Source organism: Octopus sinensis, unplaced genomic scaffold (genome assembly GCF_006345805.1).
Source record: "Octopus sinensis unplaced genomic scaffold, ASM634580v1 Contig10214_ERROPOS200000, whole genome shotgun sequence".
NCBI classification, from domain to species: domain Eukaryota; kingdom Metazoa; phylum Mollusca; class Cephalopoda; order Octopoda; family Octopodidae; genus Octopus; species Octopus sinensis.
The window spans coordinates 81,570-103,176 of record NW_021832015.1 but is presented as its reverse complement, the minus strand read 5'-3'; the positions used below and the strand labels follow the sequence as shown (position 1 = coordinate 103,176).

The 21,607-nt window shown below is 38.0% G+C and overlaps 1 protein-coding gene across 1 annotated transcript in view; it reads right to left on the bottom strand.

The window, feature by feature from the left end:
- Positions 1 to 21,607, bottom strand: part of LOC118761179 — a 33,336-nt gene that overhangs the window by 6,138 nt on the left and 5,591 nt on the right. The window contains exon 4 of the mRNA XM_036498904.1: positions 11,530 to 11,760. Within this exon, the coding sequence (XP_036354797.1) occupies positions 11,530 to 11,760 (231 nt within the window). The remainder of the gene's footprint in view (positions 1 to 11,529; positions 11,761 to 21,607) is intronic.

Genomic DNA, 21,607 nt, shown 5'->3' with positions numbered 1-21,607 from the left:
TGAAAATACAGTTCCTACTGATAAAAGAAATCTCATAGCAGAAAACAGATGTGAAATCTTTAAAACACCACAGTAAAGGAACAGTGACAGCTTGCTCGATGAGAGACATGTAGATGTTTTGAAAGAAGACAAGAAAATTAATGGTGACATGGCAGATGGGCAAAAGGCAATCTACGACAGAATAAATGCAAGGCTACGCGTGAACTATAGTGACGTTATTTGTAACCTTAAAAAGGTTGATCGATTGAAATTGAATCAAGAAACGAAAAATGTGAATGAAATTCTGAAATACATCAGAACAAAAAACATCACAGAAATAAATAATTTGATCAAAGCAGCAAATGTTGTAGCAGAAGAAAATGTGGGTGTTGATGTCAATAAAAATAAAAATAATGGGAGTGACAAAAGAAAAGACCCATGGTGGAAAAGAAGAATACAAGGGGAGTTAGATATGCTCTCAAAGGACATTTCTGTGTTAGACAGAAAAGAGAAGGGGAGCTTTAAAGTGACCAAAAATATAGTGCACTGAACAGGAAGTATGATATTGAAAGAAAAGGCCTGAAAGTGGTAATGGGGTTACTGAAACAGCGCCTAGTTGCAAAGATGGTAAGATACGACCAAAGAATGAAGGGATACCAGCAGAAGAGGTTATTCAGAGTAGATCAGAAGAGATTCTATAAAGAAATAAATGGAGGGTGTACAGATGAAAAGTTGATATCAAATAACAATGAAAGTCAACGGTTCTGGAGTGACATCTGGAGCAAAGACAAAGAGCACAAAAAGTAGTCTGTCCAAAACAGGCAGAACTACTCATTTCAGTTAGGGAAGTGAAGAAAATCAGCAAAAAATGAGCAACTGGAAGGCCCCTGGACCAGAAGGAGTTCAAGGCTACTGGATCAAAATATTTGGTGAATGTCACGCACGGATAGCTGCACTGTTCAACACCTTGTTAAATGCCGGCCAAGTAACACGTGAGTGTTTTGCAATGGGTAGGCCAGTGCTGTGCCTGAAAAACATCGAAAAAGGCAATACGGTAGACAATTACAGGCCGATATCCTGCTTGCCACTTATGTGGAAGTTATTGACTGGAATAGTTGCACAGTCAATGTACGGACATCTGGTAAAAATGGAGTCCTGCCATATTAGAAAAAGGGTTGCAAGCGTAAATGCAGAGGTACCAAGGATCAACTCCTGATAGACAAAACTGTACTTAGAGATTGCAAGAGGCGGAAAACATACTTAGCCAAGTCATGGATCGATTTTCGTAAGGTGTACGATATGATGCTACAATATTGGATTATGGAATGTATTAACCTATTTGGCATCGAATGTTGAGCGATTGCTTGGAAAAAGTATGGCGAAGTGGAGGACGGAACTGATAGCACATGGAAGAAATTTAGGGACAATAGAAATCATGAGAGGCATCTTCCAAGGGGACTGTCTGTCTCTACTGATCTTTGTACTGTGCATGATAACACTAACACTGATTCTGGGGAAAGCAAAGGCTGGGTATGTTTTCAAGAGCTGCTAACAAAAATTCAACCACTTGTTATTCACGGATGACCTCAAACTTTATGATAAAGATGAATCCCAAGTCAGTTCCCTCGTTGATACGGTGTATACTTTCAGTGCTGATATCAGAATGGAGTTCGGACTGAAAAAGTGTGGTATGTCAGTCTTGAAGAGAGGCAAAATCAAATGTATGGACGGGCTAGCGATACCGTGGGGGAGATTATGAAGCAGATAGAAGAGACGGGCTCTAAGTACTTGGGGATTTTGGAAATGGATACATTGATGGTGAACGAAACGACAGAAAAATTTAAGGTGGAGTACTTGGCACACAAAGAACTTGCTGATTAGATATGGGATACTCCACTCAAAACGTTACACAGACGGGCTGTATGTACCAAAAAAAAGAGGGGGAAGAGGACTGATTGGATGCGAACACAACATTAGAGCAGAAGAAAACAACATAAAGTAGTATGTAATAATTGCCACAGGAGCTATTGTTGGAAGTAAGAAGGTCAGGCTTGTGTAGAATGGAAGATTGCAAAGATAAAGCACTGTACATGGACTTGAGAAGAATGAAACTGAAAATAGGTGGATAAAGAAAATAAGGTATAGACAATAATGTATAGGGATGTTGCAGATAAGACAGACAGAAAAAAAGATGGGTATGGATGACTAAAAGTGATTTAAAACCAGAAACAGGGGCTCTAATCTGTGCTGCTCAAGAGCAAGTATTAAGAACCAATTACATCAAATTCAGAATCGACAACACATCAGAAAGTGATAAGTGCAGAATTTGTGGACAAAATAGCGAAATCGTATAGCACATTACTAGTCAATGTACGCCACTAGCCCAGAAAGAATATGAGACGTCATGTCAATATAGCAAGGATTGTCCATTGGACACTTAGCAACAAGTACGGACTTGATAGAGTAAAAAAGCGGTACGAGCATAAATCCGAAGGCATCATCGAAAATGATAACGTAAAGATCCTATGGAATTTTGTGATTCAGTGCGACCAGGAGATAGAGAATAGGAAACCAGACATAGTGTTAATTGTGAAAGAAAGCAAACTATGCTGGATCATAGACATAGCATGCCCAGCTGACAACAAAGTATACGATAAAGAAAAAAGAAAATTCGAAAGATATTAAAGGTTAGCTTGGGAGGTTAAGCAGCTGTGGTCGCTGAAAAAGGTGGTAGCAGTACCAATAATTGTTGGAGCCCTGGGGACAGTGAGTAAAAATCTTGAAAAGGACACAGAACAAATAGGGGCTGCAATAAGGGTGGAGTACTTGCAGAAAACAACACTGCTTGGAACCACTCAAATACTCCGGATGGTGCTCGAAAAATAAGCTTGTTACCATAGTTCACTCGTAGTGGATAGCTGGCATCGTAGTACATCTCCAGCGTTAGAAGCTGTTGAGGATAAATAATAATAATAATAATAATAATAATAATAATAATAATAATAATAATAATAAACAATATAAATAATAATAATAATAATAATAATAATAATAATAATAATAATAATAGATAGAGAAATTAAGGCCAACAGACCAGATATAGTTGTCAGAGACCATGAAGAAAAAAAAATGCTTTCTAATTGATGTATCAATACCGGCTGATGACAACGTGTCTCTAAAAGAAATGGAGAAACTCTCAAAATACAAAGACCTGGAAATAGAGGTAACTAGAATGTGGAATCTGAAAACAGAAACAATTCCTATCATAGTAGGTGCATTAGGCATGATAAAAAATATTCAGACAAATACATAACAAAAACACCAGGACTTACAAACACATATAACATACAGAAAATTGCACTACTAGGCACTGCACACATCCTACGCAGAACACTTTCCATACAATAACCATCAGAGCATCACAACAAATCACAGCACATACCCAAGGCACACAGAGCTGCGCTCGGTAGTGAAGTGAAAGCACGCTATAAAAATAAAACTACTGAATAATAATAATAATAATAATTATAAACGTGGATCCTATGGTTGTAAAGATCAGCTACTCATCAATAAGATGATCTTAGAAGATTGTCACAAACGACATAAAAACTTATCAATAGCCTGAATAGACTATAAAAAAGCTTTTGGTAGCCTACCACATACCTGGATTAAGAAATGTCTGGAATTGTATAAAATAGCGCCTAATCTGCGAAACTTTTTGTCTGTAAGTATGAGATCATGGAGAACCACACTAACTTTGAACAGTGACAATGAATCTCTAAATGCTGGTGATGTAAAAATTTCATGTGACATTTTCCAGGGTGACTTACTATCACCACTCCTCTTTTGTTTAGCCTTAATACCTCTCTCAAAATTGCTCAATGACGCACAGTACGGACATAAAATGTTTGATAAAAATATAAATCATCTCATTTACATGGATGATTTAAAGCTCTTTACAAAAAATGACCAACAACTCAAGGGCTTACTAGCGATTGTTAAACAATTCAGTGATGACATTAGAATGCAATTTGGCCTAGATAAATATGCAAAAGCTACCTTTATCAAAGGAAAAATGACAGAAACATCTAACGTTAACCTTGACCAGCAGAATGTCATAAAAGAGTTAGACCCAGCGGAGAGCTACAAGTACCAAGAGGTAATTGAAGAGGACGGAATAAGGCATTCAGTGATGAAGGAAAGGATCAGGAGAGAATGTTATCGCAGAGTAAGAGCAATACTCAAGACAGAGCTGAATGCGAGAAACAGGATCGAAGCGATCAATGCTTTAGCCATACCAGTCGTGTCTTAAAGTTTCAATATCGTTAACTGGTCAGTTACTGAAATGTGTAATCTTTACAGAAAAATACGAAAACTGTTGACAATGCATAGAATGCACCACCCTAAGGCAGATATAGAACGACCTTATCTGCCAAGAAAAGAGGGAGGCCGTTGACTTTTACAACTGGCAATAACAATGAAGATTGCTACAATTGGCCTAGACACCTACCTGAAAAACTCTGAGGGTTGGATGTTAAAACTTGTCTCAAAACATGAAAACAAGAAAGCATCATACTCAGTAACAAAACAGGCAAAGCAATATCTAAGTGAATTCCGAATACAACAAACTTTGGAATTAGACATACAAGAAACAAGCACAGAAAAAGTTAAGCGCACGAAAACCCGTGCTAAAACTGCTGCCTTAGATATTCTGATTGATAAATGGCAAGAAAAACCTCTCAATGGCAAATACCCAAAGAGAGCGAATAATGCCGATGTTGACAAAGCCCTGACCCATCAATGGCTAATGGCCTCTGGCTTAAAATCTGAAACAAGGGTTTATCATAGCAGCTCAAGATCAATGCCTACCTACAAGGAACTACCAGACCAACATATTAAAGAACGGCAGTATCTCAACATGTTGTGTATGTCAACAACAAAATGAAACGATTGATCATGTTGTCTCCAAGTGCAGTCTTCTTGCACCTACAGAGTATCTCAACAGGCATGATAGAGCTGCACAATATATTCACTGGGTAATTTGCAAAAGCCTGACTTGCCCCATGATAAAAACTGGTGGGGACACAAACCACCTTCAGTGCTTGAAAATGATCACATCTCACTCCTCTGGAACTTCACCATTCAAACTGACAGGAAGATAGATGCAAATAGGCCAGACATCATATTGAAAGACTTCAGACAAAGAACATGCCTCCTCATTGATATGACTGTCCCAATCGATATAAACATATTTGTCAAGACCTACCAAAAACTGAGCAAATATAAAGATCCTGAAATATAAATCAGCAAAATGTGGAACCTAAAGACTAAAACAATACCTGTTGTCATTGGTGCCCTGGGAATGATAGCAAAAGGGGCTGATAGCTACCTAACTCAGATACTAGGAAACCCCCAAATGGCAGAAATTCAAAAGATAGTGCTCATAGGAACTGCTCATATCCTACGCAAAATACTTTGTATGTAATCTCAAGTTTTAAAACAAACATAATTTTCGTATGGTTTTTTTAGACATTCACTAGTACAACGCTAAGTACAAAACCAAATATATGGCACCCTAGGCATAACACCAACATGAACTTCCAACTTGTCTCTTGAGGTCTCTGGGTGAGACGTGGAGCCAACTTGTACAAATGTAAAGCAAAAGTCAAACATATAATAATAATAATAATAATAATAATAATAATAATAATAATAATAATAATAATAATAATAATAATAATAATAATAATAATAATAATAATTTAAAAAGGATTGACATAACTCTTCACAAAGGTAAACAGTCAAGACGAAAGCACGATTCGATTGTAATAGCTATTTTGGTGGTTGAATGATATTTAGGCAGTAAGCCTGTCTGTTAAGTTCAAAATAAGAAGTGATAAAAATTCAATATTATAGAAATTTAAATTTAAAATATGAACGAGAGCAACCTCTACGACGTTGACTTGCGAACAGATAACGTGGTCCTTGGTGCCATTGGGTCCTTTTCGGCATCCAGGTTAATAGATCAGACATAATTATTGAAAACAGGGAAGAAAATACTTGTAGACTAATATATGTAAGTGTTCCCACCGATAAAAATATATCTGTCAAGGAATTTGACAAACTAAGTAAATATAAGGACCTGGAAATTGAAATACAAAAGATGTGGCATCTTAAAGCGAGAACTGTTCCTGTTATTGTAGGTACCCTAGGTATGATATAAAAAGGGAGGTCAGAAGCATCTTGATAAGATCCCAAGAGAACCATGTCTCAGAGAAATCGAAAAGATTGTGCTAACAGATACTGCCTCCAACCTTAGAAAAAGCTTATCAATTTAAATGTCTGTGTTGTATTACATGAAGATACTTCGCTAATGCCCCTGCCACTACCCCTCCCCAAGCTTCCAGTCATGTCTTATCCTTCACTCGCTCTAGGACGCTGGGCGTATCTCGGCAAGTGATTGCAACAAACATGTATATTAAAAGTTTAAAAAAATAATGCTTTCAAATTTTTCCGCAAGGGCAGTATTTTGGGGGAGGGTGAGTCGATTATACCGACCCCAGTGTTTAACTAGTACTCATTGTATCGACCCCGAAAGAATGAGACATAAAGTTGACCTCGACAGAATTTGAACTTGGAACGTAGCGACGGGCGAAATACTGCTAAGCATTTCGTCCAGCGCGCTAATGATTCTGCCAGCTTGCCGCCTTGATAATAATAATAATAATAATAATAATAATAATAATAATAATAATAATAATAATAATAATAATAATAATAATAATATAATGATAAAGGTAAAATAACACCAGGTGCATAATGAAGCTGCCAAGATAAAAAAAAAAACCGCACGAACAGTGTTAAGCAAAGAGAAGAGTGTAGTGATACAATGCTACTTTGAAAATGAAGCCGAAGTAAGGGGTTACAGAAAATGCATGTTAACACTTTGAGAAAAAAAAGATGTTCGATGTAATAGAACAGAGACTAGTGGACCAAGCTAATGCCATTAGGAGGAAACGTGGATGACACTGTTGGAGGTAGAAGAGATCACAAGAGAAATAAAGAAGAGAAATGAAATAGAACCGCCAAACAACAAGTGATACAATACAAAGAAGAGCCTACAAGAAAAAAAAATGATATCACCACCGACCAGGAAGAAAAAGACTGACACCAGAGAATTAAGTGAGGAAGATCAGAAGATTTTGGATGACTTGAAGGAAGCTATGAGTAAAGAAGAAAGAAAAAAGATTACGAGCATTAAAAGATATTAATAGAAAGAAGTTGCCAGATATTATTAGGATAGTAGATTAGGACAAATACTAAAAATATAGGTGACACTAACTTATTGATCTATGCAAGAGGGATAGTAATTCTGCTAGTAGCAGAATAGATATTCTTCAAGAAAAGAATAGGAAGGAGCAAATGTGGAAAAGGGGATTAGAGAATAAAGTGAAGACTTTAAGATATCATCTAAGAATAGAAGTCTGGAAACTGTACAGGTTAGGAAACACAAGAATTAAATATTTTCTTGAGAAAAATACTTAGTCAAAGAAAAAAGATTTGGGATTGTCATAGAAGGCTGAAACAGCGTATCATAACAATAGCAGGTAAGTTTTCCAGATATCAGAAAAGAATAGATCAGTATCAACAGAACAAATTGTATGAGACAGACCAAAATTTTTTATCGCTGAATAATTGTGTAGCAGATGAGAAGCCTAATGTAGAGGAAGCTAGAATGATATTTAGGATAAGCCAGTTAATCGTAATGGAGATGCAGTATACTTAAAGAGAGAGAAGATGTAGTTAGTGAGAAGCAGTAAAACTAACTAGAGCATTAATGAGTAAAGTGTTCGGAAAAATGTCGAATTGGAAGGGCTCGAGGCCAGACTTAGTTCAAGAGTACTGGTTAAAGAAAATTAGTAGCTTACATGGGAGGCAGAGGGAACAACTTCAGGATTGCATGAATGGAGGAATAGTACCAGATTGGAAGACTAGAGGGAGAACAGCACACCTTATGAAAGACAAAAGCAAGAGTAATACAGTTAGCAATTATAGACCTATCACTTGCTTACCATTAGTGTGGAAGCTTTTAACAGAAATGCTCTCAGAAAGCGTTTATGACAAGCCAAAATTCATTATCAGAACTGAAAGGCCACAGGAAGAAGACTATAGGAACATATAATCTATTATGCATAGAGAAAGTAGTCCTAAAAGAAGTGAAATCTAGAAAGAATAACATGGATAAATTATAAGAGAGCCTACGACATGATTCTACACTCATGGATAAGTGAATGATTAAGAATGTTTAGTATGGCAGACAACATAAGAGCTATAGCATAAAGAATTGGAAAGTAGATCTTTACTCATGTGATACGGCCTTAGGGAAAGTTAATATCAAGAGAGGAATTTTCCTAGGAGACTTGTTATCACCCTTAATGTTTGTGTTATGCTTAATCCCACCTCAGTTTAGTATTAAGGAAGATAAATACAGGTTATTAGTTTAGAGATAGTAAGGGAAGAATTAACCATTTGCTCTACATGGATGATCTGAAGCTTTTTAGTAAGAATAAGAAAGAGATTTGGAAAGGAAAGAGTAAAGGGAAGAGAAGGAATTCCAAATCATCACTTCTCTTTATCATATATGTATGTGTGTATGTGTCTTTGTGTGCATGTAAGTATGTGTGAGAGCATGTGTGTGTGTGTTTGTGTCTGTATTTGTCCTTCACTTACGCTTGACAACTGGTGTTGGTGTATTTACATCCCTGTGATCTAGCGGTTCGGCAAAATAGAACGATAGAATAAGTACCAGGCTTAAAACAAAAAGGAGTGGAATCGATTCTTTCGACTAAAAATTCTTCAAGGCGGTGCCCCAGAATGGCCGCAGTCTATTGACTGAAATAAGTAAACGATAAGAGTGAAAAGATAAAAGGTGAAAAAGAAATCCCAGCTACGACGTAACAAATTGATATTCTATTTTCTTTTTGATCACTACGAGATCGGTCGTCTGCACTTCCCATTTATTCGCAAGATGTAATGTGTCGTCTGCTCAGCTTATCACTCACTGTAACTGTGTTTTCCCACCACCTTCCCACGACCCTTTCTCCCTATCTCTCGTTTGTTTCGTACTTGACCGTTTCTGTCGTAAATAGTATGCAATTTAGTAGGTGACTAGCGACACGCTAATTAAATTTATAAATAGGAATAATGATAGATGAGAGATAGGCAAGCATATAGCAAGCAAAGATTAACTGTAGGACAAAAATAAGAGATAAATAAAAGAAGTGAGGCAGAGGTGAAGATAGTGAGAGTGAATATATTCTTTTCTACTCTAGGCACAAGGTGCGAAATTTTTGGAGAGGGGTCAGTCAATTAGATCGACCCCAGTATGCAGTTGGTACTTAATTTATCGACCTCGAAAGATAAAAGTCTAAGTCGACCTCGGCTGAATTTGAACTCAGAACGTAAAGACAGACGAAATACAGCCAATTATTTCGGGCGGCGTGCTAACGATTCTGCCAACTCGCCGCTGTCAAGTTTACGAATATATTGATAGGTTAGGGTTAGATATATATTCCCCTCTCCCCCCCTCTCTCTCTCTCTCTCTACACACACACACACGCACACACACACACACACACACACACACACACCACACACACACACACATATATACACTCATTTGTTTCGCCACTTCCGCCTCATTTCAGACTTTTTATATTTTACATCTCCCATTTCTCATTCTCTTTAATTTCTGCCATGCTCTCTCTCTTTCTGTTTCTTTTACATAGTCTCTCTCTCCCTTTCTCTTTCTCTCTCTCTCTCTCTCTCTCTCTCTCTTTCTCTCTCTATATATATCTATATTGCTCTGATCAATTTGGATCAATGTAAAGCTTTCGATAGGGTAGACAATCGATATTGGAGGCTGATCTCATAGCGGCTGGTTTCGGTCCCGTATTCCGCGGCTGGATAGCTGTGTTGTACAGAGGTATCCGTTCGGTAATTCGCGTGAATGGACATCTATCGAGACCTTTCGACATTGTACGTTCGGTCCGTCAGGGATGCCCCCTCTCGTCGCTTCTATACGTATTGACTCTCGATCCACTACTGCGGAAGCTGGCGACTCTGAAGGGCATCTCGCGAGAATTGGGATGCGGGAGGAGTGTGTCTGCATACGCGGACTACGTCACCGTAATAGTGTCTAGCCACGACCACATCGGGCTGGTCGGCGAGACACTGAAAGACTACGAAGCAGTAACGGGAGTAAAAATCAACCAGGAAAAGTCAGTGGGCTTGCGGCCCGGCATCTGGAGAAGCAAGCCCATGCTGTCCAGCAGCGCCTCCGTCGTGGGACACTGGACCGACCTGCTCGAAATACGATCAGAGCGACGAAACCATTCTGCACGCTCTCGTACAATGTCCAGCCATTTCCGGTTTATGTCGAACGACTGCTATCGCGTGTGGGACGAGTTAGTTTATCAACCGAGTCCGTCGTGAATATTGTCGCGCCTCCTTCCTTCAAAGCGTATTCAACTACTTGCACTTTAATTTCATGAGCAGGATATTCCATTGAACGGATCAAATGGAAGACGGAATACCAGTTTTATGTGCGTCGTCATTCACTTTCATTTCGAGCCACTTTCTAACCTATTCAAGGTTCTTTCATTGGAATTTAATCAACATCAACAGAGTATTTTTGCATGTATGCATGCATATGTGCAGTATTTGGAGTCAGCGCATGTGCAGATTTGTATGTTTTGTTTTATGTGTGTATTCTCATGCATATACTTGCATAACTAGACATTCGCTTTATGCTTAAATGGTAAACTTCTGAAAAGTTGGCTTGGATCTGTAGTCTCCGAATCAGCTTTCTCCTTTCTGGTTTTGAGAAGCCTAATTTCTCAAGGTTGATGCTTAGGCAGTTTGTTACATATCCCAGTGCCCCAATAATTACATGTATAACCTTGAACTTGTAATCCGGATAGAGTAACTGCAAATTTCTCAGTTCAGCGTAAGTATTTTCTTTTTTACTGCTCTTCAGCTTTATGTTAACATCCGTCGGGCAGCTGCTTTCCTCTACTGTTCACAGTTTCTGTTGTGCTTACATTTTACTGAGGTTTTCACTGGGACATTCTACTTGTATTCTTTCTTCTTATGAGTGACTGAGGCTTCTACGATACTGTGGGTTCTTATATCTTTGTATGTATGTATGTATGTATGTATGTATGTATGTATGTATGTATGTATGTATGTATGTATGCATGTATGTATGTATGTATATATTTATGTATGTATGTATGTATGTATGTATTCTTTTATTTCTTTTACTTGTTTCAGCCATTTGACTGCGGCCATGCTGGAACACCACCTTTAGTCGAACGAGTCGATCCTAGGAATTATTCTTTGTAAGACTAGTACTTATTCTATCGGTCTCTTTATATATATATATACAGACTAACACATTTTTGAAGGTGGTGCCTAAGTCTTGTCCAACTGGCAGCGTATAATTCCAACAAAATAAATAAATAAAAGAACAAAAAATTACGCCCTTACCTCTGTTTATTTCGGTGTAAGTCCACTCCGTGTTAAAACTCAATTTAACAGTTGTATGATCTTTAGTTGACAACTGGCATCTTTTGGAATTAGAGTTATAGTCAAACGACCGGCAATTTGGTATTGCTTCGCAATCAAGCAGACATTGCGTGTAATTAATACCATCAATGATATTCAGATCATTGTTATAATATAGAGCAGTATTGTAAATCAAATCTAAAGGGCATCTTCCTGTAAGAAGAAAATAGATAAATCAATGTTGTCTTTTGTAGTTTTCCGTGGTGGTGGTGGTGGTGGGGGGGACTATTTTACGGTGAATAGTTTCATTTTAGATTAGTGAGAAATAATCAATAGATATATTGGGTAAAGTGAAGCTAATGATGATGATAATAATAATAATAATAATATAATAATAATAATAATAATAATAATAATAATAATAATAATAAGAGAACACCGGGGGACATTCACTAGTACAACACCAAAAAAAACCCAAATATATGGCACAGAACTTCAACCTGTTGTCTCTTGAGGTCTCTGGTGAGACTTGAGCCAACTTGTACAGACATAAAGCAAAAGTCAAACATAGAATAATAATAATAATAATATAATAATAATATAATAATAATAATTAATAATAATAATAACACCGGGGACGGAAGAGAACACCGGGAACGGAAAAGAACACCGGAACGGAAGAGAGAACACCGGGGACGTTTAAGATGTAAGTAGGAAAATACAGAGCTCCGAAATCTATCCACAAACATCGAAAACAAGGACATCCTATGGAGCCAAAGTTTTACTAACAAAGAATTGGACTGTATCCGAGTAAGTAATACTAATTGAAATTTATTACTATTTTCGAAACGAAATGATGTATTTTGACTCGATATCATCTCCGCCTCTAACGCAACACATGTAAACATGGGTGGAACATCACGATCATCCCCGACCCCAAACACCATGTACAAAGGAACTACGAAGAAATTAAATGCCACCGATACTATTCAACCCAATAATAACAATCGAGCGGTACGTACATTAAACTTACAACAAAAAATGTACGAAAAACTACACGTGCGAAATAATGTGACAACAGAAATAAACGGACCGGAACCCTACGAAAATGACGACCGTCAAAATAATGGGCCGGACGTTGTACCTCATGTCCCGCAAATAAAACCCAAAAGACGTAAATGGACACGTGAGGAATACATTTCTATCTTACACGCATACTTCACAGCAGTACTCTACCCAAAAAATAAAAATACAACAACACATATAAAATATGGAAGGAAAATAATAGAGATATAGACTTGGATACAGCAATGAACCCTAATAAATTAGCTAACGTACGAAAATACACTCTCAACACACAAAAAATATCAGAAATAGAAATAGAACACCTAAAAGAAAACATACACCAGGAAAATGTAGATAGAAGCCACACAACAATGCCCAATAATATAAACACTGAAACTGTAAAACACGAAGACAAATGCAACATTCCCAACAAACACGATGTAAACAACGCAGGGGAGCCTAATGATTATGATAATACAAAAAATAAAATAATCAAAGAACTGACAACCACAGAGCTCAAAATGGACCACCGACCATACCTCCCAAGAATCAAAATAAACGAAATAACAACACCTATTATAAACAGCATAAACCTAGCCGTCACTGAACTGATAGCCACTGAATAAAAAAAAAGTGATATCACTGAGCTAAATGACTTAATATACGCAGCAGCCACTGCAGCCACAAAAGAAGCTGGATACTCACCCAAACCCGCTCAAACAGGAGTACCACCACCCAAACAAACCCTGTGGATAAATAACATCCAAAACAAAATTAAAAAAATTAGAAAAACCTGTCGATTCTTAATGAAATCAGCAAACAATCAACGCTACTGAGCAACAAAAAGAGAACAAAAATACTCCGCAAATATAACATCACACAGAAAGATTTGCCTGAAATAAAAGAAAAGCTGAAGCAAGATATCCTTGCCAAAGCACAAAGGATCCGCCGGTACGAGAAACGCCAACGCTTCTTTGAAGAAAACAAAAAGTTCAACTCCAACCCCCAAAAGTTCTACCAAGAACTGGGCAAAAATAAAATAGAAGTCACTGCAGCACCAACGGCAGAAGAATTGGAAGAATTCTGGAGAGAGAATATGGTCGGCGAACGAACCACCAAAAAAAAGGAGTATCAAAATAACAAACTCGGCATCTGAACAACTTTGGACCCCCATAACAACTGAATAGGTCACCCAGGCACTGCAAAGACTAAGCAACTGGAAGGCACCTGGGCATGACAAGATCCCCAACTTCTGGTTGAAATATCTAACAGGAATGCACAAAAAGCTGGCTGAAAACTTTAACAACATACTGGCAGAGCCAGAGACAATGCATGAATGGCTCACGAAGGGGAAAACCATCTTAATTCCCAAATCAAATGAAACAGAAAAACCAGAAAACTACAGACCAATAACCTGCCTCCCTACTATGTTCAAGGCATTTACTGCAGTGATATCACAAAAGCTGAACAAGCACCTGGACGAAAACAAACTGTTCCCAGAAGAGCAGAAAGGATGCCGCAAAGGCTCATATGGCTGTAAAGATCAACTAATGATTAATAAAGCCATAACTGAAGACAGCCACAGAAAGAGAAAGGCCTCAGTATGGCCTGGATTGACTACAAAAAGGCGTTTGATAGCATCCCCCACACATGGATCCTCGAAACACTAGCCATTAACAAAGTAGCACCAGCAATCATAAAATTCATAGAGCACTCTATGAATAAATGGCAAACAGTCCTACACCTCCAAACAAAAGAGGGACTCATGAAAACCAAAGACATCCCCATTAGAAGAGGAATATTCCAGGGAGACACGCTCTCTCCACTCCTTTTCTGCTTGGCACTGTCACCTCTATCTGATATGCTAAATAGAACTGGATGCGGATATAAATGTTACGGCAAAACGATCAGCCACCTTTTATATATGGATGACCTAAAACTATACGCTGCAAATGACAAACAGCTGGAAACACTATTAAAGACAGTTCATGGATTTACCAAAGAAATAGATATGAAATTTGGATTAGAAAAATGCGCCAAAGTAACCATGAAAAGAGGAAAACTAGTTAACAGTAACAACATCACACTAGATAAAACCAATGAAATAAAAGAATTAGACCAAAGCCAAACTTACAATACTTAGGAATCCATGAACTAGATAAGACACAACACACACAAATGAAAGAGAAAATAAAAAAAGAATATTATAGACGAGTTAGATCAATACTAAAAACAGAGCTCAATGCTAAAAACAAGATAATAGGTATCAACACTTTAGCTGTCCCAGTTATAAGTTACAGCTACAATATCCTTAACTGGACACGAAATGAACTGACCAAAATAGATAGGAAAACAAGAAAAATAATGACAGGATCTACGATGCATCACCCAAAATCTGACATAGAAAGACTATATATACAACGTATAGAAGGTGGTAGAGGCCTTATACACCTGGAAAACTACTATAAAATAACCACCATAGGACTGCAAAAATATCTACTTCAGAAGGAAGGAAAACTGATCCAGATAGCGGCAAAACACGAGCAAAACAAAAAACTGTTCTCAGTATTTTAGGAAGCTGACAAATACAAACAAGAAATCATACCACCTAATAAACATGAAGAAGAAGAAGAAGATGAAGAAAAACAACAAAAGCTATAAAACAAATGAAATCCAAACTAAAAATAGAACAGCAACGAACCATGATAAAACGATGGCAAGAAAAGCCCCTTCATGGTAAATACTGGACTAAACTAAACGCAAAAGAAATAGACAAAGAAAAATCCCAGCAATGGTTGAGAAGCTCAGGACTCAAAGCAGCAGAAACAGAGGGATTTTTAATTGCAGCACAAGACCAAAGCCTCCCCACCAGAAATTACCAAAAACATGTAATGAAAAGAAAATTACAAGTAACTGCAGAATATGTGGAGATGAACAAGAAACAATAAATCATATTATCTCTAGCTGCCCAGTCCTGGCTAAGAAGGAATATATTCACAACATGACAGAGTTGGAACCTACATACATTGGAAGCTATGCCAACATTATGGAATAACAACAGAAAAAAGATGGTATAGGCACACACCAGAAAAGGTCACAGAAAACGAGAAAGCAACCATACTCTGGGATATGCCGATACACACAGATAGAGAAATTAAGGCCAACAGACTAGATATAGTTGTCAGAGATCATGAAGAAAAAAAATACTTTCTAATTGATGTATCAATACCGGCTGATGACAACGTGTCTCTAAAAGAAATGGAGAAACTCTCAAAATACAAAGACCTGGAAATAGAGGTAACTAGAATGTGGAATCTGAAAACAGAAACAATTCCTATCATAGTAGGTGCATTAGGCATGATAAAAAAATATTCAGACAAATACATAACAAAAACACCAGGACTTACAAACACATATAACATACAGAAAATTGCACTACTAGGCACTGCACACATCCTACGCAGAACACTTTCATACAATAACCATCAGAGCATCACAACAAATCACAGTACATACCCAAGGCACACAGAGCTGCGCTCGGTAGTAGTGAAGTGAAAGCACGCTATAAAAATAAAACTACTGATAATAATAATAATAATATTAAGGATAATGATAATAATAATAATAATATGCAGTAACAGGCAGTGGCTCTCGTGGCTTCTGATCTTAACTGATTGGAAGTGTTATCATGTATATTGTCTTGGTATAAAAGATGGGCTACAGCAAATATTCTGCTCAATACCACAGTTTTGCTTGTCAGTTGTTTGACGTTAACCAGTTGAGCATGTTCCTTAGTGGCTGACGATATGTGCATCTCTGATCACGAGCAGAAGTAGTGGGGGAGCATCATAGCCATGTGTTGAGAGGGATTCTTTGGGGTTTGAATAATTCACTTCTGGAAACATGGGTGTTTCTTCAACATCCTTAAACAACCCTTATTCAGGGACCTTTTGAGTGGGATGGGTTACTCGACCAGAAGAAAATTCTACCTGGGCCCCACCTACAAGATCCTGTGCTGTTTATCTTGATATAAGATCACCATGTCGTGCACATATGGTTGTGATGCATGTGCCTAGTGTACCCTTATCAGACGGGTAGTGATGATGGGTATACTGGGCTTCGTATATTTTACCCCAGTGTCACTTTGATGGCATGCACTGCTCTCTCACTCAATAATAATAATAATAATAATAATAATAATAATAATAATAATAATAATAATAATGAAAGGAAACGTGTGGCGCCTCCTCCTCCTCCTCCTCCTCCTCCTTCTCCTTCTCATGAGCTGATTAATGATACATCTAGTGATGGTGTCACAATAAAAACACTGGTAACTGCGCAACCTGCTAATCGCTACCTCATATGAGTGACAATGAAAAAACAAAATATTGTGAATAACGGTGGTAATGAAACTGAAGCCAATGATGGTGATTGTGTTACACCCGGTAGGCTCGGAGATTCTGCTCCGGCTCCAACCTGTCGATATCTGGAAAGGGACCACCACGCACGGCGTAGATGGAGCAAGCAAATTAGTGCTGTGGTCATGGCGTGTTACTACCTGAGCAACCCGGTAGATGAAAATGGTGCTCAAATTAGGGGTTACCGACAACGTATGTATGATCATTGGAGGGAAAAGGGATCGTTTCAACTCACGGAACAGGGCAATAAGGAAAAATTGTTGGTTCACAGAAGTAGAGCTCGATGCTATCAAAAGACGGGTCATGGAAAATAGCAGCAGAGATAACAATGAAAATACAGTTCTTGCTAATAAGACTAATCCCACAGCACAGGAAAGGAGCAGTGGTAGTTTATTTGATGAGACACATGGATGATCTAAAAGATGACAATAAAACTAAAACTAAAACTAATGGCGACATGACTGATGAACAAAAGGCAATCTATGACAGAATAAGGACCCAAAAATAATTGGAACTATCTTCACCTTCTTCATTTTCCATAGCCGAACTATTTCGTAATTAAGAGGGTTTTCGCCTGCCTTATTGACTATTCGTAGGTCAAGGGAGCATACAACATCAACTATATAGCACATATGCTGCACCCTGTCGGCCACCACGAGGTCCGGTCTGTTATTCTCTAGCACCTGATCTGTTTGGATTGGGAAATCCCAGAGAATTTTGCTAATCATCGACTCCACCACTCTCTCTGGTTTGTACTTACAGCACGTTTTGCCTTTCTCTGGCCCCAACTTTTCACACAGTTTCCAATGTAGCACCATCGCTACCTCATTGTGTCACCACAACTCGTAGTGGTTTTGGGCAAGTCTAAGGCATTCGTTCGTGATATGAGCAATGGTTTCGTCCACTCTATTACAGATTCGACACAGCGGAGACACTTGCTCTTTCCTAAGATTAACCCTCCAATTCGTGACCAAAATTATACTTGCGCTGCCAGTATAATTGCTCTTGGTCTCTTTTTTTCAGTGTTCCTTTTTTCAGCCAATCCCACCAATATTTTCCAGCAACTTCAGTTGTGGTTACATGGAATTGATTGTGCAGGCCCTTGTTTCATAACGCTTCATGCCCTTGTTGTATTTCTTCCTTTGTTTTCCAATTATTATCATTATTATTATTATTATTATTATTATTATTATTATTATTATTATATTATTATTATTATTATTATTATTATTATTATTATCATCATTGCCTTTGCACAGCTTCTAACGCTGGAGATGTACTACAGTGTCAGCTGTTCACTACCAGTGAACTAAGGTAACACCTCTTATTTTTCGAGCACCATCTGGAGTATCCGAGCGGTTCCAAGCAGTGCTGTTTTCTGCAAGTACTCCACCCTTATTGCAGCCCCTATTTTTTCCACATACTTCTCGACATTATTGCTCAGTTCCCAGGGCTCCGACAATTATTCGTACTACTGCTACCTTTTTCATCGACCACAACTGCTTAACTTCTCAAGCTAACCTGTCATATCACTCAACTTTTCTTTCTTCCTTATCGCATACCTTGTTGTCAGCTGGGCATGCTATATCTATGATCCAGCACAGTTTGTTTTCTTTCTCAATTATCACTATGTCTAGTTTCCTATTCTCTATCTCCTTGTCGCATTGAATCATAAAATCCCATAGGATCTTTGCATTTCGACAATGCCTTCAGGTTTGTGGTCGTACCAATTTTTTGCTCTGTCAAGTCCATACTTGTTGTTAAGTGTCCAATGGACAAGCTTGGCTATATTGTCGTGGCGTCTCTTATATTCCTTCTTGGCTAGCGGCGTACATTGGCTGGTAATATGTCATACGGTTTCACCGTTTTGTCCACAGATTCTGCACTTATCACTTTCTGCTGTGTTGTCTAAGCTGTATTTTATGTAGTTTCTTCTTAGTGCTTGCTCTTGGACAGCACAGATTAGAATCTCCGTTTCCGGTTTTAAATCACTTTTAGTCACCCACAGCCATCTTTTTTCTCTGTCTGATCTTCAACATCCCTATGAAATTGACCATGCATTCTTTTCTTTACCCACCTATTTTCAGTTTCATTCGTTTTCAATTTCTTGTATAGTGCTTTATCTTTGCAATCTTTCATTCTACGAAAGCCTGACCTTCCTACTTCTAATAATAGCGGTTCTGTGGCATTTTTTACATACCATGCTAAGTTGTTTTATTCTTCTCTAATGCTGTGTTCACATCCAATAAGTCCGCTTCCCCCTGTTTTTCTTGGTACATACAGTCTATCTGTGACACGTTCTGGGTGGAGTGGCCCATATCTAGTTAGCAATTTCCTTGCCTTTCTGTCTAAGCTGTTTAGGTCGTCTACTGTCCATGGGATTACCCCTGCTCCATATCTAAGGAGTGAAACTGCCCAGGTGTTGATAGCTTCGATCTTATTCTGTACGTTTAATTACTACTTAAGGATCAGTCTCAGTCTGCGTAAGTACTCCACCTTAAATTTTTCTGTCATTTCTTTCACTACCAATTTATCCATTTCCAAAATTCTCAAGTACTTATAGCCAGTCTCTTCTATCTGCTTCATAACCTCCCCCGACGGTATCGTTAACCCGTCCATACATTTGATTTTGCTTTTCTTCAAGACTAACACACCACACTTTTTCAGTCCGAACTCCATTCTCATATCAGCACTGAAAGTATACACCGTATCAACGAGGGAACTGACTTGGGCTTCATCTTTACCATAAAGTTTGAGGTCATCCATGAGTAACAAGTGGTTGACTTTTTGTTGGTAGCTTTTGAATAAGTACCAGTTGAGTACAGGGGTCAATGTAATCGACATACCTCTCCCCCAAAATTGTTTGCCGAATGCCTCCATTATTTTTGTTGAAAAGGGGTCACTTTAATTTACTTTACTTTATCACCGTCATGATCATCATCATGATGATGATCATCATTATTATTATTATTATTATTATTATTATTATTATTATTATTATTATTATTATTGAGTGAAAGAGCATGCCATCAAAGTGACACTGTGGTAAAATATACCCATCATCACTACCCGTCTGATATGGGTACACTAGGCACATGCATCACAACCATACGTGTGTGACGTGGTGATCTCATATCAAGGTAAACAGCGCATGACCTTGCAGGTGGGACCCAGTTAGAATTTTCTTCTGGTTGAGTAACCCATCCCGCTCAAAAGGTCCCTGAATAATAATAATAATAATAATAATAATAATAATAATAATAATAATAATAATAATAATAATGATGACGATGATGATGATGATGATGATGATGATGATGATAATGATGATGATGATGATAATGATGATGATGATGATGATGATGATGATGATAATAATAATAATAATAATAATAATATAATAATAATAATGATGACGATGATGATGATGATAATGATGATGATGATGATGAGATGATGATGATGATGATGATGATGATGATGATGATGATAATAATAATAATAATAATAATAATAATATAATAATAATAATAATAATAATTATTATTATTATTATTAAGGCGGCAGAATCGTTAGCACACCGGGTGAAATGCTTAGCGGAATTTCACCCGTCTTTACGTTGTGAGTTCAAATTCCGCCGAGGTCGACTTTGCCTTTCGTCCTTTGTGGGTCGTCAAAATAAGTATCAGTTGAGTACTGGGGTCGATGTAATCAAATTATCCTCTCCCCCAAAACTGCTGCCCTTGTGGCAGAGTTTGAAATCATTATTATTTTTATTATTGTCGTCGTCGTCATCATTATTATCATCATCATGATCATCACTGGCAGAGTCATTAACACGACAGGCAAAATGCTTAGCAGCATTTCGTCCGTCTTTACGTTCTGAGTTCAAATTCCGCTGAGGTCAACTATGCCGTCCATTCTTTCGGGTTTCAGGAAATAAGTACCAGTTGCGTACTGGGTTCGATGTAATCGAATTACCCACTTTTCTGAAATTTCAGGCCTTATACCTATAGTAGTAACAGCAGCTCATCCGTCTCTAAGTTCTGTATTCAAATGCCACCGGGATCGAATTTGCGATAAAATAAGTAGCAGTTGAATACTGGGGTCGATATAATCGACTTATCTCTTCTCTCGTGATTGTTGACCTTGTGCCTATTGTAGAAAGATCATCATCGTCGTCGTTGTCGTCATCATCATCAAAGGGGAGAGCTAGCAGAATCGTTAGAGCATCGGAAAAAAGTTCTTTGCAGCACATGTTCCGAGTCTTTGTGTACTGAGTTAAAATCCAACCGAGGTGACCTTTCATCCTTTCCATCCTTTTGGAATCAATGCAATCGACTAGCCCAGGCTCCGCCCCACTAAAACTGCTGACCCCCTTATGTCAAAATTGGAAATCATCACCATCACCACCACCGCCGCCGCCGCCCCCCCCCCACCACCCCACCACCACCACATCCACCACCATCCTCATCATCATCAGTAGTGCTGCTGTTACTTGGAGGACGAAGTCAGAGTAAATGAATTGTTTTGTTTTTGTTGACTGCATCGTTAGTGCGGTTAACTGTTCTTTCTAA